The sequence below is a fragment of the Spermophilus citellus genome (assembly GCF_964194105.1).
Source record: "Spermophilus citellus genome assembly, chromosome: 15".
NCBI lineage: Eukaryota > Metazoa > Chordata > Mammalia > Rodentia > Sciuridae > Spermophilus > Spermophilus citellus.
Genome location: NC_138195.1, coordinates 82,442,042 through 82,461,190, shown reverse-complemented (window position 1 = coordinate 82,461,190; position 19,149 = coordinate 82,442,042). Strand labels below are relative to the sequence as shown.

Here is a 19,149-nt window from a genome sequence, read left to right as displayed (position 1 = left end):
TCATTCTCCAGTAACAAGCAAACAAACAAACAAACAAACAAACAAAGCATACATTCATATCTATTTATGTCCTATATCTTTAATCTTCAAAACTGCTTATATCCGTACAGCCTAGAGGTCTATAGACATACTGTGTAAAGAAAAGCAGGGCCTTTACTCTGAGACATTATTTAATTGATTTACTTATTTATGCTGAAAGTGTCTTACTAGCCCCAAGATTAATTTGCTTGCTGTTTAGAAGTCTCTCCTACTCCAAGTTCCACAGGCAAAGACAGCAACTGAAATTTATCAGAGGCTGGGAACATTCCAACTCCAGTGCCCAGAAAAACCCAGTTCGCAAAGGTTTGCATGTAGCCCAGTAGAGAAGGAGAATTCTCATGACACAGAATAAGACCCTATGGGATAAAGATGGACTTGGGATGAAAGGTCAAGTTATTGAGGCCACCGCCAGCATCCAGCCTTCTCCCTTCTGTCCATGATGGCCCAGACATTTTGTAAGGTCATTTCTGACATCGCTGGAATGTTCTGGTCTAGTGGGACAACTTTCAGTTCTGTTTCATATCAGTCTTTTCCCTGACAGGCTGCCATGTGATTCTAGTGTGCAGCCAGGTCCGTTCATCTCTTATCCTTCCCGCAGGCCAGACTTGTCCTTAAGGGGCACAAACTCTGTCATCACTTGGTAGCCAGCAGTCCTGCTGGAGTGGCGGCTATTTCATAAGTAACGAGTTGGTGAGGTCATCAATCTGTCCAGTATTATCCCTGATGGTAATATTATGTGACATTAATTTGTTTAGCAAGACTTCAGCTGAATGTGATGTCACATAGACCCTGGTTCAGTTAGGCAGTTAAGAGTTTAATGAGGATGCAAGCAGCTGCTTCCTACATATTTCTTGGTTAGCTTCTTCATTAAGAAAGATACCAAGATTGATCCAGTTCATTTTCTCTATGCAGTGCCTGTTGGTACAGGCCAGTGGTACAGAATAGAAGACACAGAGACAAACCCACACATTTATAGTCATCTGACTCTTGACAAAAGTGCCAAAAACATACACGGTGCTGGGAAAACTGGTTATCCATGTGGAAGAATGAAACTAGACCCTTATTCTCTCACCCTGAACAAAAATCAACTCAAAATGGATCAAAGACCTAGAAATTAGATCAGAACTTATGCGACTCCTAGAAGAAAATGTAGGGTCAACACTCCAGCATATAGGCACGGGCAATGACTTTCTCAATAGGACCCCTAACACTCAGGAAATAATGGCGAGATAATAAATGGGATAGCATCAAATTAAAAAGCTTCAGCACAGCAAAGGAAACAATTAGGAATGTGAAGAGAGAACAGAACCTAAAGAGTGGGAGGAACTCTTTGCTAGCTCCTCTCCTGACAGAGGATTAATATCTAGAATATATTAAGAACTCAAAAATCTTTACAGCAAAAAAATCAAATACCCCAATTAATATATGGGCAAATTAATTAAACAGATACCTCTCAAAAAATACAAATGGCCAATAAACATATGAAAAAATGTTCGACATCTTTAGCAATTAGGGAAAGGCAAATCAAAACTACTTTGAGATTCCATGTCACCCCAGTCAGAATGGTAGCCATCAAGGATACAAATAATCACAAATGCTGGGGAGGATGTGGATAAAAACGAACTCTTTTACACTCTTGGTGGGATTTTAAATTAGTACAACCACTATGGAAATCAGTATGGAGGTTCCTCAAAAAGCTAGTCATGGAACCACCATATGACCCAGCTATATCACTTCTCAGTATTTATCCTGAAGAATTAAAATCATCATACTACAGTGATATAGGCATACTCATGTTTATAGCAGCACAATTCACAACAGCCAAACTATGGAACCAGCTTAGTTGTCCATAGTGGATGAATAGATAGAGAAAATGTGATATATATATATATATATACACACACACACACACACACACACACACACACACATATACACACACACACACACACACAATGGAGTTTTATTCAGCCATTGAGAAAAATGAAATTACAGAATTTTCAGGAAAAATGGATGGAACCAGAGACTATTATATTATGCAAAATAAGTCAAACTCAGAAAGTTAAAGAGCTCAAAAAACTTTACACCAAAAAATCAAATACCTCAGTTAACAAATGGACAAATTAATTAAACAGATACTTCTCCAAAAAAATACAAATGGCCAATAAGCATATGAAAAAATGTTCAGCATCTTTAGCAATTAGGGAAATGCAAATCAAAACTACATTGAAAGTTAAGGGACATATGTTTTCTCTCATATACGGAAGCTAGACAGGAAAAAGGAAAAGATGGGGGTGGATCTCATGAAGGGAGATCAATATAAGAAAGGGACTTAGGTGTGAGGCGGGGAGGGAGGAAGTGCTGGGGAGTGATATTGGCCAAAGTATATTGTTATATTGGGTATTGTGTGCATGTACAAATATGTAACAACAAATCCATCAGCATGTACCACTATACTGCACCAATAAAAATATGTAGGGAAAAAAAATGCAGCTCAGTTGGACAGTGGCATAGAGGACTAGCACATCTGGTTGAATTGCAGATGTATTCAGTTGTTTACGGATATGTATAAGCTCCCTTTTTAAAATTTAGACAATAGAATATCATAATAAAATGACACATTTATGTAGAGCTTGATGAATGTCATAAATCACATCCTTTTCCCCCAAACCTAACTGCCGGCCGAAAAGACATTGGGGGAATATTTGTTTGTGAGGTAGATGTGAGCTCTGACCCCTGTTACTGAAGTTTATCCAAGTAGTCTAATTTACGTATTTTACAGGAAGAAGCACTTTAGCCCAGTACATGTACACGCAAATTCCATTGTGTTTGCACAGTAAAATGATCTAATTAATCACTGATTCGCTTGAGAAAAAAAAATAATGTTGGTTGAACATGTTTGGTTTCTTTAGGGTATTGTTCCCTGTAATCTTAAGTGGTGGACTAACTGAAAGTGACCAGTGAGTCAAAGCAAATTTTTCCCCTTTTTAGCATAAAAATATGGATAACTTACAGTCCCTTTTTTCCATGCTGCTCCAGGACCAGCAGCCCAGCTCAGGGGAATGTCCGTCTCCTCCCTCCTGTTAGATTTCCTCTGACACTCTACCCCTTAGAACTTTGGCCCTATACATGTCTCTGTGATGCCTGCTTCTGTCTGGTCCTACTTTTTAAATGCAAGTCTCCACTACTGACTGGTACTTATGGAGACCATCTCTTACTTCAGATTCTCAGGAATGAAAACTTAATTGGCCCAATTCATCTTTTTTCAAGACCGAATATATTCTGTATGTCCTTGGCCAACTGACATGTGGGTCTTTCTCCAATCCAGTATCTGCTAAGAATCTGGCTGTATCTAGCCAAGGGGAAGAGTCATGGCTCAATGCCTTCCCAAAAGAGGGGCAGAATGAGGGCAGAGGAGGAATGGCTGGGCAGAGTTTCCCAAGGAATGCTCTTACATCTAGACAGTTGGTATTGATAAATGAAAATCTTGCCACAGGAATTCTATGGCATTTTCATGGATATACAGACTAAATAACTGGAAAGATAAGCTAAAATCCTATGTGAGTAACCTTAGAACTAATTCATCTTTGTTTTATTCATCAGTCTCTAGAGGAAAGATGGCAGGGATATAAATGAATCAGGAACAATTTTGTTTCTTGAACTCAGAATCTGGATACAATCAGTTAAAAGGGAACAGTATGCTATGTCCCTTTTTTTAAGGAACCCTGAAGATACGTTTGCCTTGTGATATCCTTTCTTATCAAGTCTAGGAAATGGAACTGGGCTATAAAAGCAGTGATGAGATTTTGCACATCTCCAAGCAAAGATGAGGCAATTGGGTGATGTTATCTGAGATTGTTTCTTTGAGATGCTTACGTTCAGAATCACAGGACAGACTGGTGCTCATCATTACTTCCTATGGGGTAAACAAGGACAGTGACACTGTGGTGTCTACCCACCCCCTGGTTTTCATTAGCTATAACATTGTTTTCATGTTGTTCTTTGCTCAAAACATTCTCATTCTCTTCTCTAACCATAACCTAGTTATATGGTCTCAGTTTCATTGTAACTGAATTCACTGTTCATCGCTACTCCTTTTACTGTAAGTTTGCATTCCTGAGTTTATTTCGACTCATCTCTTAATTGGCTGGCTATTGTTGTTAAATTCTTTTCCCAAGAAGGGTTCATGGTTTTGTACAGCCTGAGCACATTTGGGTTTTTGGTGGTCTCCATTGTCTTTATGTCTGTACAACATTTTGGCTAGGTGTAAGGTTCTTGGGACACACTTCCCTTTGCCAAGACTAGCTCCTGTCAAGGTTGGGATGTGAGTTGTCCCTATTAACATTCCTGTATTAATGCAGGAATATTTGGAGGTGGAACAATAGGTTACAGCTCTCACAATGTAATCAGCTCATCCTAGTTTTAAAGGACTGACTGGGTGGTAACTGTAGCCAGGTGGGTTGTGATTGGAAGAGGTGGGTCACTGGAGGCATGGCCCGGAAGGGTTCATCTTCCCTACCACCCTTTCCCTCAACTTCTTTGCTTTCCGGCCGCCATGATTGGAGTTCTGCTCCTCCACCATGCCCTTCCTCCCTGATGCCCTGCCTCACCTTGGGCCCAGGGCAAGGAGGTAAGCTTTGGACCGAGACATCTGAAATTGTATGCCCCAAATAAACTTCTCTTCTAAATTGTTCTTGTCAGATATTTTCATCACAGAAATGCAAAGCTGACTTAAATATTCCTTTGTCTTTCAAGCATCAATGTTGCTGTGGAGAAGTCTAAGAGTAGTCTGTGTTTTTCTCTTTTCCTAGGTGATAGGCTTTTTATTTATTTATTTATTTGTCTTGATATCTGGAAAATGATATCCTTTGAAGTTCAAAAGCTTAGTGTAGGACTTGGATTAGCATTCTGAATCAACTCTTGCCAAAATATTAAATCTATACACTTTAAGTCTGTAAGTTCAGATCTATCTTCATCTTGGAAGGCATTGTTGTATTAATCCTTGAATACATCTTCTAATTCTTAGATCCTCTACTTCTCAGACATAAATTTGAAGCCTTCTCTCTCTCTCCATATATATATATATATATATATATATATAGCTTTTTCTCATTATTGTAGGATCTTTCTTCTGCTTTTATTGAAATTATCTTTAATTTTCCGTGCTAGGAATTATATATTTTATTGGCATCTGCTCTGTTCTTTGATGTTTCATTTCTTACTTAGTATTGATACTATGTTGGTCCTCAGTTCTCATTTCTTAATTTCTATAATCATTTCCCCCTCTCATTCTATCATACATTCTTCTCAATCTTGAGCTCTTTCTCATTTCATGCATTAATTCAGCAGCCCATGTCTATGCCCGCTCTTCTTCACTAGTCACATCCACCAGAGGGATCCCATGGAGAGGACAATCAGATCATGTGACTGCCTCTGCTCAGAGCCCCCATTGGCTTCTCACCTCCCTCTCCATCACTCATGGAAGAAGCCAAGGGCCTTACAGGAGCTGAAGGACCCTGACTTCTTCCACCTCTCTGCCTTCACTCCTGTTCTTGCATGTCCTTGACTCGGGGAAGCGCCCGCCTCTTACTGTTCCCTATCTGGAATGTGCTTTCTGCAGGTGTACAGGCGGCTTATCCTTCCACCTCCGTCAGGTGTTTACTCAGATGGCCAATTCTCAAAGAGGCCTTTCTCCACCACTCTGCTTAAAACCACACTATCCTCCTTGATCTTTCTCCATTGCACTTAACAATTCCTGTCAACTAGACATCTAAGCCTCACATATGTTTTACTGTGCAAACCCCCAACCAGAATGGGAACTCTTCCACAGCAGAGATTTGATTTTGTCTTTTTTTCACTGTGATATCCCAGAACTTAGAAACATTTTCTAGGACTTAGTGAGCACTCAGTAAATACTTGTTGAATGACCAAATAAGCTGAGCATTCCTTCCTCTCCCTGGGAAGATTTCCTAGTGTCAAAGCCATGCTTTCCTGGACTGATGGCATCGCTTGGCTTTTACTCATTTGCCAGCAAAGGTCACATGACAAGGTATCAGGAGGGGGGTAAATTCTTTACGTCAGTACAGGTTAAATTCCCAGTTTTCAGTACTACTGAAAGCTCCTGATATCCTAAAATGGTTTTGAAAACCTGAATTTTGAAGTTTTGGAACTTATCCTATTCTGTTGTAATTTGATGAAGCATGAGAAGCTAACACTTGCTATCAGTCCTCATTGTGTCCCTTCTGTATGCCTGGCACTTTCATTTCATAAGGAACAACTCTCATCCTCATCCATCACCAAGCACAAAGTCCAATGCAGATAGAAAATGTGGGAACTCCTTATTCAAAATGTAGGAAAAAATGTGCCAAAATATAAAATATAAATTTTTTTCTTTCTTTTGGTCTCTCTCCCAACTTGTAGCATTTTGATTGCTATTCAGTGTTGTCCTATAGTGAAATTAAATTTTAAATGATTAACCTGAATTTTTCCTTTATTCTTTTGCACAATATAATATCAATTTTAAATGCAAATATAAGAGCATTTAATTCACACATGGAGTCACTAAAATCATACAAATCCATTTCATAGATTGAAAGTACATATGTATTTCCAGAACAGTAGAAATGCTGGGCAAACCTACACAGTGGTTTTATTTTATTTTTCATTCTTTTTTTTTTTTTTTTTGGTGGGGGGAGTACTTGGGATTGAACCCAGGGGCACTCCCCAGCCCTATTTTATATTTTATTTAAAGACGAGGTCTCACAGAGTTGCTTAGCACTTTGCTTTTGTTGAAGCTGGCTTTGAACTCGCAATCCTCCTGCCTCAGCCTTCTTAGCCTCTGGTATTATAGGTATGCATCACCACACCTGACTTTATTTCATCCTTAATACATGCTTATTCCACAATACTCTACCTTTGGTTTACTGACGAGTCAGCAGGGACTGAAAGGGAAGGGGGCAGAGGCAGTCCTGTTTTTGCGTTTCCTTCTGTATTGTCATTTTCAGTGTGGGTAGCTTGGCTAATCAGGCAAGGAACAGGAGTGATCGGGTCCCCAATGCCTTCTTTCTACCTTCAAAGAAAATGGCTTGAATGAAAAACGACCATTTAGCTCCCCTGTTGACTCAGTCACATATGTTCCTTGTCCTCATTTTCTGTTCCTGAATTCCAATATGCCCTGGGTCCATTGGAATTCAGTACTCATGGGGCAGCAGGAATGGGAGATGAATACTGTGCAAATCCCACCTGTTGACAATGCATGCCCCACTTTCTTCTTGTACTTCACTTGGCCAAATTATTATAAAGTTCAGTGTAACAGCAAAGCACGTCAGCAAAGCACAAGGCCCCGTACAACTAAGCAGGCCACATCCCGTGAAGCCGGCCGTTCTCCTACCACCTCCCCAGTGGAGTGTTACCATTCACAGATGAGACCTCTGAATCCCACAGAGAGAAAATAATGTGCCCAAGGTCACTCAGCACGTGGTGGAGCTGGAATTTAAACCCAGCCTGTGTTTGATCAGGCTGTCTGTGTGGCCATTGTGGCATAATAGACTCAGCACGGGTAGGAGGCCAGACGTGAGGAGTTTTGACCCATTTTCTAGGTGATTGTGTAACCCTGGACAGGCTTGCTGTAGGCCTTCGGGTTTCCTCCTCTTTAATGCCTGCTTAATCATGCAAGCTGTGGATTTTCATAAACCAGAGCATGGGCTGCACTGTCCCTTCTCTCTGTGTGCTGAGAACTGGTGACATGCTAGAGGCAGTGCCACCCCTCCTGTGCAGCAAATGCGGGCATGATTGTGCATGTCACATGTGGTATTTGGCTTGTCCCTCAGGTGATGACTGAAATATCCCAGTGGAATAAGAGAAAAACTGTTTTCTGGGAGTGTGCCGGGGTACAATCAGGAGAGCCATGAGGAGGAACAAGGAAGCCAATACGGGTTTTGTAAACCTTTCAAAAATTCTGTAACCAAAAAAAAAAATTTTTAATGTCTCTATGTAAACCACAGAAATGTTGTTCCTTGAGAGTGATTAGGGCGGATAACTGAGATGCATTGGTGTGTGGATCTGGGTATACTATTTTCCCCTGTCCTGCTAAGGAGGAACCCAACAGGCCAAGGTTACCTGCTATTTACTGACAGGTCCTATCACACGAGGTCCAAGAACTGATGAAGAATAAGGTATCAGGAGAGATAACTCTTCTACAAAACATGGGAAAATGTAACGGATTTTCCATTGTGCTGGGTTTTTGGGAATGCCAAAGGAGTCAATGTGCATTAATGTACAGATGTGTGTTTGCCCATGTGTGTGTATGTAAGTGCAAGTATGAGTGTGTGGGTAGTCAGGGAGTGAGAAGAGAAATTAACAACCTCTGTAGAAAGGAAGCTGCAGCCACCCAAAGGCAAAGCCCATGGCTTTGAACTATGACAGACCTGACCCTTTCCTCACAGGTAAAGTGTAATAACATGTACTTCCTCCATGTTACGAGGATTAAATGAGGTGATGATCGTAAAGACACTGGAATGGTGGCAGACATGTAATAGATGCTCAGGAAGTGATGGTTAAAATGGTAGTGAGGGTAGGCTATCAAGGGGACATGGTTGAGCTCCTTTTTAGCTTGCTTTCTTTCCAAGGTAATTATTAGAACTTTCAAGTAATTGCTAAATCAATTTTCATATGAGAGAGAGTGAATTTATTTTTAATTTACTTGAGTTGGATTTTCAAGCCAGTCTATTTGATTACAGAAAATGGATACTTATTTAGAATTTGGACTTGCCATATGGTAAGCTTTCAACATTTATGCCTTAGTGCTATAGTGTTAAAGGCTTGGTCCCCAGCTTGGCACTGTTGGGAGGTGGTGGAAATTTTAAGAGGTGGGTCTTTCAGTCATCTGGAAAAAACCCAATCCTTCCTCCTTTTTTTCATGTCCCAGCTATGAGGTGTCTACTTTTTCGCTCTGTCATATACTCCCCATCAAGGTAGGTGCCTCACCACAGGCCCCAAAGCAATGGGGCCAATCAACCATGGACTGAAACTTTCCAAATTGTGAGCCAAAGTGAACCTTTTCTCTGTTGATTATCTAAGATACCTGTTACAGTTAGGGAGAGCTGACTAACAGTAGTCATCAAATTTTGTATTCCGACTTTGTGCCTATTGCTATGTGAACACAGACATCATAACATGACCACTCCCCTTTGAGAGACAGCCCACAATCATTTGCAGATATTAACATGTAAATCCTTCATTGCCCTAAAGTCAAGTTCAGAGCATGGGTGATGTTAAATATCAGAAAGAAGAAAGCCTTGACAGGAAGGGCATCCCGATTCCACCTGATAGAAATCGACTGCTTTTATATGCCAAGAACTGAATTTCTCCCTAGAAAATATTTTAAAAAGAGAGAAAGCTAATAATGGCCTTTTCACAAGTAATTCAGGGCTATTTCTAGACTTGAGAACTTCTCATGTACCTGAAATTAGGCTAAAATCTGATAAATTTACCAAAAGATCCTTTGAGCCAGGTATATCTGTCTACCTGTCTCAAAATAAACAAACAAATTAGAAATAGATAAGAGTAAATAAAAAGTTTGGGAATGTAGCTCAATGGCAGAATGCCCATGGGTTCAATCCCTAGTACTACACACACAAATAAATAAATAAAATGAAATAAAAAAGAAGAAGAATCCTTTGAATTCTAGAAATAGGTTCCATTACACTTATAGAAAAATAGTGATCTTTGTGTTTACTGTCATCTATATCCTTAGAGGATTTTTATAGTTATATTTATATAGTTATTTTTATAGTTATATAGTTATATTTATAGTTATATTTTTATAGTTTATATTTAGATAAACCTTAATAATTTTTATCATTTTCTTGGGCTTCAACCTATTCCTTAGGTCTAAGTTCAGGACTGGCTTTTGAGAAGGCCTACAGGGAAGTTTGGATACAAATGTAAAATTCCACTTTAATAACTTAAGGACAGGAGTTTTACTGGGCATTGATTCTGTGAAATTCATCTGGAAAAAATCCTAAGCATTGTCAATTGAAGACACAGAGTTAGGATCAAGAGGGCTTAGACGCATAGGAATTTGTCTCAGACTGTAGGAAAGTTTGGAATCATCATTTCCAATAAATTTTCATTAAGATTATAAGTGACTGTCAGGCAGATTGTTATTTTAGCCAAGTGAGAGTATACGGATTGCTTTTCAGATGTGACTGCATGTGCATAGCTATTTGTAAAGCTCATGTCCAACTTTCTATTTGGCAAGACAGTTCTTTGGGCCAGGGGACCTCAGTCACTGTAGGAGCTGACTGTAGCTAAGGCCTCACCCTTACAGACTAGAGTCATGCTAGACATCTGCATTTAAAGCACCCTAAGTAGTTCTGTCCCCAGAAGTCTGCAGACCACACTGGTGGGGGTTGAAAAGCATGAAATCTTTGTTGCCTTCCAGGAATGCAAAGCCACTACTACTGAAGGGTAAGCCAATCCCAATGGGTCACAACCCATTCTTAACATGCTGTATGTCCCATGTGGGTGGCTATCCCTTGATCCCACTTATCAGAGAAATGTGTAAATAAATGAAGGAACATAGCTACTTCTGGGACATCTATTGCATGTCAGTCTGCTAACCACTGGAAATGCACTCACCGACGCAACCCAGTTTGGAAGGAGGAGCCAATATGTTTGGGAACAGAAAGTTAGCCCAAGCCTTTAGAACTCAGTTTGGAAAGAAAGGTAGCTCAGGGGTGAGATGCTGGCCATGTGACTTCTAAGGTCTAGCCTCCCTAGAGTGGCACTGAGATCCCTCTGTGCTCCACCACACACCTGCTGGATCTTGAGCTTCCCCTGCAGCCCATGAGCTGGGAACTACTTGATACCTTCTTGTGCCGTATCTTCTGCATGGAATGACCTTTCCCTCTCTCCTCCCTTGGCTGTCAGTCCTCACCTGTTCTCCTGCCTCCAGGATGGGGAGTGCTCAGCACTGTCCTGGACCTTGTGCCTCATGCTGTCTAACACCACTTCCTAATTTCTCTGGGAATATTTGTGGGTCTGAATTTTCTCTACTCTAAGCACCTCCAAAGCAGTGGTTGCTGTCCTCATATTTCTGTACTGCCTGTGTGGGACCTAGCACATAGTGGACATCCCATCAGTGTTTGAAGTGAGGTTGATAAGTGTAAACATTAAGTAGAGAGCAAATAAGGGATTCGTTCTCAAGGTTTCTTTCTGCTAAATTCTGCTAGAAAGGATTTTGAGTGCTCTCTTGCCCAGGGACCCAAGGGTGTTATGAGATGGTACCTGGACACCTGGGCTCTTGGGCCCATGGAGGGGTCACAAAGTTCTTGCACTACAGGTGCCTGGGCGGCAGGCTCAGGACCCTCTCAGGCTGCTTGTTTTCAAATGGCAACATTTTCTTCTTAACTGGCATTTCTATGGAAATGATACATGCTTGAATTTTTGCCAAGAGTGGCTGCATGCTAACAAGCTTTTCTCTTCAACAGAATGGTCTCTGTTGGTCAGTGGTGGACAATCCTTGCCTCATTCTGTGACTGAATGAAAAGTAGTGAGTCAGTTTCGGGGAGGAGGGGGGATAAAACAACAAATAAAACCGTGGGCCAGTGTCTGTATTATGAAAACTTATCTGAGTGGAATGAGACTGAGATAATTTCTTTGAAATAAGAATTTTAAAAACTCTTCTTTCTTATGAACCACAAATTTCTTTCTTTTTTTCTTTTTTTTCTGTCTTGATTTATGTTGCTGCATTTCTAACTGGAAGTAGAAAATATCTCCACTTGGCTTCTGTTCTTGAAGCTCTTAAGGATTCTGTCCTGAGGCAAGGAGGCAAAACAATTTGGTTTTACTCTCCCACATTCCAAAAATAACTTTAGCAATACCCTCTGGTTATCTAGAAAGTGCAGAGTGGATGCTTTTATCCTAAAGTAGCAGTGTCTGATTGTCGGGGGGACTTTTGCCATATGCCTGTTATTTAGCAACTAACTGCTGGTGACTCACTCACTTTGACTGTGGTACAGAAAAATTCTTTCCATGGAAAACACTGCGGGTGGGGTGGGGGAGAGCTCTCTCTGAACCACTATGTAGTATTTTCCTTTAGAAAAGGCTTCTATGAAAATGAACAGGCGCCAGCTGTTACTCTGCTCTCTCCGACTCCCAAGATGCCAGTGAGCCTTTCTAGACTCTGTCCCTATGCAATTTGTCCCCAAAGGTGCACAGGTACATACAGAACTACAACATAGGACCCGCTTGGTTAGTAAACTTAAATCTCAGGATTAAAAGCCATCATCTCAAGTTAAAGAGAAATTGAAGCAATGGCATTTACAGTTTGAACTAGATGGTGTCCACTGTTGCATTCCAGCAGAGGTGGGGGTGGGGGACAGAAAGAGAGTGTAGCTTAATTTTTCTCCTTTTCTTCTTCTTCTCTCTCTTTCCCCCCGCCTCATGCATGTATGTAGCATGGGCTACAACCCCAGCCCCACTGTTCCCTTTCCCTGGAGCTGAAAATCACCAGAGCCTTGAAGAGAAAAGTGCCTAAGTGAGGTCCTGATCTATTTATGCAGCAAAATTATAGCAAAATAAACTCACCTGCTAGGCCCATCACACGAACTAATTCCGTTCTCTGCAGTTGATTTTGCTTGTCAACATCTCTTTAAAGACTTTGAGGGGGATGAGGGGTGGACAAGCAGACAAGTGCAGTTTTAACCATGAAAATTGGGGAATGCAAAGGGCTTGTCTTAGAGATACTCTTGAACCATGCCATCCCTCTCATCTTGGCTCACATTTATCAATGGAGGTTGGAGAAGCTGCTTAAAGGCTCTTCAGTACTTATACCCCAGCTGGCCGCTGTTGTAGGAAAAACATGGCCCTGTGGGGCTGCGGTGCTGGTGGAGAATATTGTGGGAGAAGCATGTCACAGAAAAGAAGGCCAAGGGGCTAGAGGGGACTTAGCCCTTACTTACAGACTGAGACACTCAAGCTATTAATAGTAAAGCCCTGAGTCACAGATGTAGGAATGTCACAGCTGCTTAGCTCTGCTACTGTTACACATTAGAAAGCCAGCTTTAGAGACCTGCCCAAGAGGAATAGAAAGAAATGGCCATTTTCCTCCCTTCTCCCCAGCTATGCCGGGGACCATAATTTATTTAAAACCATAGCCACCCTCTGAGTCAAAGCTGAGGCAGGTTGGTTGACTCCATTCCTTTCTGTTCCCCTGGCTCTCTTAGACCCAACACGTTACAATATTTGCAGTAAATACAGTCTAATACTGGCTGTGCATTCTGGTTTCTGAAAGATGTGTTGGCCATCTGCTGCTCTCCCTGAGTGGTGCAACGTCTGTCTATTCCTCTTGCTCATCACGTTTCTTCCACGTGTATGTGATGTGCATTGGGGACCCCAGTGATCTAAATTGGGGAGACAGGTTGCTGGAATGGGGTGGGTGTCGGTTTTGTGAAGGAGGACATCCCTTGCTCACGGGAGACCTGCCTGTGACCTGGTGGGTCAGAAATCAAAAGCCAGGAGCTATGCTGTGTGGGTCAAGTTCATGCTGATCCACGTTACAGATGGTGCTAGACCAGGCTGCCCCTTGATTGTAACTAGGGTTCCTCCCTCACAGATATATAGCTGAAGATCTTGTCTTGAAAAGTCCAACCAAACAGGGAGAAGTGGAGTCTCAATCCTGCCTAACTGGATAAGTCACATGTTTTTTCTTTGATCCTGAATTAGATCCTGGATAAGGAAATGAATCCTGAAAGGTCCTCTTCCCAGGCTGGCTCTCAGTCTGTCCCTTTCTCCTTCCGCCCTCATTCTGGTAAAATGGGGGCGGGGTAATAGGGCAAATCAAATGTCCATTATTTGATTTTTCATAGGAAAATGAAGTTGCCACTAGCATTTTTTTTTTTCTATTAGGGCCAATTTTCCTTACTCAGTTTGCCCGAAAGAAGCTGCCTTAGGAAACTAATAAGCTAACAATTGACTAGTTTTACTTATGGAAACAACCCCTGGCTGTGGCTCGGACTCCCTCCTCTGGCAATCATTTATCACACCCTGGGAGGGAGCCAGGGCTCAGGAGCGTTTCGTCGCTGGTTCTCCCTGGGCTCGCGAGTGAGGAATGCAAGGTGGTGTCAGTGACCGGAGATTAGGACGGTGGAATTTTGCATTTGTTACAGCAGCAGCTGTAGCGAGTGGTTTCAGCCCCGGGGCAGAGTCCCCCGAGCAGGGCGCGGCCGGCGCTCGCGGAGAGCACGGGGCGCGCTCGCTGGGCGGGCCTGGGAGCGGGCCCGCCGCGCTGGGGGCGGGATCGTAGACGGCAGCCGCGTCCTCGGACTTGGCGAGTGGATGTCGGGGGCGTCTCCCCTCAGTCTCTGCAGCGCGGATCTGTCTGCCTAGGCGCTTCCACGCCCAGAGTTCATTCCTGCTGCCTTCGGCCCGCTCCGCCAAGGACCCGGTTGCCATGGTGAAGGAGAAAGGTAATTATAAATATCGATCAGGGCGCGCGGTTGCAGAAGTTGGAGTGGCACTGCGGGGCTTGGCCACCTAACCGGCAAGGATCCATCGGAAGCCAGGCAGACATGTTCTGGGTGGGAGACTCTGTACTGTGAAGTCCGGGATTCCATCGAACCGGGACTTCATTCAGAACCTTTAATTTAGCCACAGCGTCTGATCCTCATCTTATTTCTGGAGTGTTTGCACAACTGAGCTCCTGAGGGTGTGCGTCTCGTTTGATTGTTATCGCATTTTAATCTTTGGTTGTGTTTGAGACTGTCCCCATCCTACCTTCATTCTCTTCTTCCTCCTTTACCTCCCTTCCCCCAATCAGTGGGTTCAGAGATGTGATGGAAGGAAGGGTCCTTCCTACAGCCCAAGCCTCGCTAGAGGCTGGGAGGAGAAGCAGGGCTGTTGTGTGGAAGGTTTCAGGTGTGCCGTGTTTATAGCCTATCATCTCATCACTCCTTCAAATGCTTTCTTCAAAGATGCTGTCCATGGCAAAGGTAACGGAATCACATTATAAAGCAGAATGTGAAAAGGCCGGGTGGGTGTGCCCTGCACAGGTGTCCTTCATGCGTGCATTGGGCGTGGCCCTGAAATTAAGTCGAATCTTTCAGACTTGAATTCTAGTTTGCAAAAGAACACAGCCAGAGTTTGTTTTTAATTATTCAAGTAAGATATAAATTCATCTCCAGTTAAGAAAGTGAAATGTAGAAATAGGAAGAAAAGAAAGCTCTTCCTTCCTACTCAGTCAACCTCAGTTGTTAACGGTTAGTGTATGTCTTTCCAGATCTTTCTAGACTGAAATTAGATATACTATGAGAGAAATATTAAAAAATGGGATCATTCTATCACCATTTTTCTGTGACTTCATTTTTTTCTCTTAACAATGCTTTAGAGACCTTCACCAATGGTCTTATAATGTAAAATGGTCACCCCTTAATCTTGCTCTCTGGTAAGCTTAGATTTATGGTCACATCTTCTTACTGTGGGATATACTTTCCACCACTCACACAGACATCTGCCTTTCTGGGGATGTCTTGGGCCATTTCAACAACTTATCTATATCCACTTTCTCTTAAAGCTACTACAGGGAGTACATTCGAGATGAAAATTCTGAACTCAAGGTGATCCTTTTTGCTGGAAATGCAATTTGGTTTTATTACACTAATGGATGGGTTGAGAAGTAGCCTCATGACAGCTTGTCAGTGTCAGGGCTGCACGTCAGGACAGACCTGTGGTTCTGGTATTTGTTCTGCACCCGAGGTCTTCAGTGCTGACCTGCTTTAGCTTTGGTCTTTCACTGCATAAACAGTAGTTGAGTGAAACAATTTGGTGCAAATACAGGTGCTTCTGATAATGTCTCATCCCTTGCTGGGGTGCTTCCTGGATCTCTCAGTGCCAAATACAGTTGTGACATTTACTGGAGGTTGGATCTCTTCATTTGTACCTCCCACCCACCTAGAATAACATGGCCCCAATCTCTAATGCCGATGAGTCCTAGTGCAAGTAATTTATGAGTGATGGGAGAGGGAACAATAAAAGCCACTTCTCAGTCTATTCCCGTGGGGAGCAGGGCAGCCCCAGACCTGCCGAACGTGGCATGCATTGCACATCAGGAGACCACATAGCAACTCCTCCTCAGTCCAGAGCTTAGGCTGCCTGGGTTCACCTTTACTTTACAAGGCAGCAGCCACTTTCTAGCTGGAACACTTTGGAAAGGCCACTGAGAGGTCACATACTAGCATTATCTTAACCTTTAGCCACTGATTAAAGACTGTTCCTTTTTTATTTTGAGGCTTCCCAGCTTTCTGATTACACCTACCTCAGCCAACAGCAGAGAAAGGCAGGGTTTTTTGGCAGTGACACCAGAGCTTCCGTGGAAAGAAGGGAACTTGATTGTAGCCTGTGATGTGAGAAGGGCACAGGGGAATGTGTAGCACAGCATTCATCCTAGAGATGAGAAAACTGGGGATCAGAAAAGGTGAGTGAATTGCTCAAGGTCACACAGCAGGTAGTTGGACCATACTCATCCTGTGTGTCCCATACATGGTTTCTGTTACTACACAGTGAGTCTCTCAGGAGGCAGCTGCCCTAACTCCATCTTCCTCTGTCCTGTGCAGCTTGGTGTCTGCCCTGTGGTAGATTCTCCAACAGCAGACACAGGTTGGACTGTTGTCAGAGCTGGGACAGTACCTGTGGCTTCTTGATTTGGGGACTTTTCCAGTCCTCTGCATTTCTTCTTGCTCCCAAGTTCCTTTCTTCCTGCTGGAGCTGACAGGACTCACCCTGGCACAGGCTCAGGTCAGGCTGGCATCTGCCGTAGCAACGGGGAAGCCTTCAGACTTCAGTTGTACTCACCACTTGGCGCTCACGTTGGTTTCTGCCATTGCTTTCTCTCTAAAATCTCACGTTTAGGGGTGACAGGGGCTGGAAGCAAAGCACACTAACCCCCTCCCTTACTCCTCTGGCTACACACACCTCCCTCCTCCTCCCTATCCCATCTCAGCTGGCATGGAGTGTCCTCTGACATTCTTTGACCCCCATGATCTTTGGTTCTCCTGATCAGTCACCCTCTCCCTTCCAGTTGCAGACACTTATTGATCCCAGAATCTTGACGAAGTGGTTATTTCTCTGATGTGTTCAAGGGCACCTTGCCCTTGCTGTATCCCCTAACAAAGAAGCAGGAGAGGCTTTTGTGGGTTTATCGGTCAATATCTGTCTTCCTGAACACACACTCGTCAACCTGCACCCCAGAGGCGCCGCTCTCATTTAGAAGCTGTAATCGTCTGGCTGGTGTGTCTCCTAGTGCAGTTTTGAGACTTCAAAAGGAAGTTACTGGGTCTGTTTATTTATTTATCTATTTTTGGTTAGAGAAAACAAGAGTAAGCAAATACTGGAGATAGTTATATAAACACTCATCTGATTTGAATAATAAAGAATGCCTAGGTATAAAATGATAAGAATTCAAAGGCAAGAAAGAGACAGTGAGATAAATAGAGCTTCACATTTGGGTATCTCATCCTCCCCCCCCCCCCCACCCAGGAAGTTTTCTGCTACCCTTGGCTGGCCCAACTTGCTTTTAGGGTAGAAATTCATTCCAGTCCTTCAAGGGAGGGATGTCCACTCTCCACTTGTCTTTTGAGTGTGTGGGACACATACACACACCCACGAGGCAAACAACTTCTCTGGAGCAGGTCTTCTCAACATGGACACCATTGATATTTTGACAGATCCTTCTTTGTAATTCTGCCCTGTGTGTTGTAAGATGTTTTAGCGGCATTCCTGGCCCGCCCCCGCGAGATACCGGGAAGGTGGCACTCACCTTTTACTCATGACAACCGAAAATGTCTTCAGACATTTCTAAATGCCCCTCAGGGGACAGTGTTGCCTTGGTTGAGAACCACTGTGATAGAGAGCAGGGGCTCTAGGACATCTGGACACAGTCCTCTTCAAGGTGTAGTTAGATGGATTCTCTTGAGCACAGAGTGGGAGATGTGAAATGTTTGGACAAGAAGCCGACCAACCCACCGCAGCTTGTTGAGGCCAGTTAGCTTTTGGCAGAAATGGGTGTCTCAGATATAGAGGAGCACCAGTGTGCCTCCTTTCCCAGCACATTCCAGTTCCTGGAAAGGGAATAATCTTGTTCATCAGAGCAGATATGTTAGAGATGTCCTGGCTCAGTCTCCTCACCTTCCTTTAAGATCTTCCCCCAGGAAGCCCCTCTTCAGTCACTGTCTCCTGCAGACTCTTCCTAGTGTGGAAAAGGTGCTGGGTCCTCAGGAAGGTCTCGTGGAGTTAGAAGACACAGCGGCTGTTCTCGGGTCATCACCATCTATTGGAGAAAGCCAACAAGGCTCAGCAACGACTCCCAGGAAGTGATGTTGAGAAGAGGCTCCAGGAGGTCAGATGTGGGAGATGCATCTCCCAAGTATGCTGACCAGGAAAGGCTTCCTGGAGCAGGTGGCTCTGAAACTAGGCTTTTAAAGATTGGGGACATTTGGACATGGGATACATTGGAATGAAAAGGAAATAATAGATTAGAGAGAAGCCGGGGTGTGACAATCAGTGGGACATGAAGCAGTTTGATGTATGTGATGAGAGTGTTCGAGAGGTCAGATGGGCTTGCTCGGGCTTCCTGACCAAATACCACAAACTAGGTGGTTTAAGCAATAGAAATTTATTGTCTCAGTTCTGGAAGCTGTAAGTTTGAAATCGAGGTGTTTGCCCTGTTTGTTCCTTCTGAGTCCTGGGAAGAATCTGTCCTGTGCATCCCCGTGGCCTCTGGTGGTGTGCTGGCCCCCTTTGGTGGACCGCGGCTTGTGGAAGCATCACCTCATCTCTGCCTTCCAGCCCACATGGCCTCTGTCCCCCGTGTCAAGTGGGCAACCAGTCAGTGGATTAGGACCACCCTAATGACCTCGTTTTAACTTGATTCCTCTGTAGAGATCATGTGTCCAGGTAAGGCCACATTCTGAGGTGTTGGGGTTTCGGGGGAGGAATGCAGTTCCACCTGATATACTCAGACCCGTGTTAGGTGGTAAGGCTTGAGAAGGATGGGCAGGTGGGGCCAAGTGGGGGATGGGGGTGGGAAGGGGGAGAGGAGTGGGGATTCAGCTT

At 43.4% G+C, this 19,149-nt stretch overlaps 1 protein-coding gene across 3 annotated transcripts in view; it reads left to right on the top strand.

The window, feature by feature from the left end:
• Nucleotides 1–19,149, top strand: part of ABLIM1 (actin binding LIM protein 1) — a 274,277-nt gene that overhangs the window by 96,907 nt on the left and 158,221 nt on the right. The window contains exon 1 of one of the 3 annotated variants that reach the window (XM_081268064.1): nt 14,351–14,510. The exons of the other annotated variants lie outside the window; for them this stretch is intronic. Coding sequence (XP_081124190.1) covers nt 14,495–14,510 — 16 coding nt within the window. The 5' untranslated portion in view covers nt 14,351–14,494. Of the gene's footprint in view, nt 1–14,350; nt 14,511–19,149 lie in introns of those variants that run through there. 3 annotated transcript variants of the gene reach the window in all.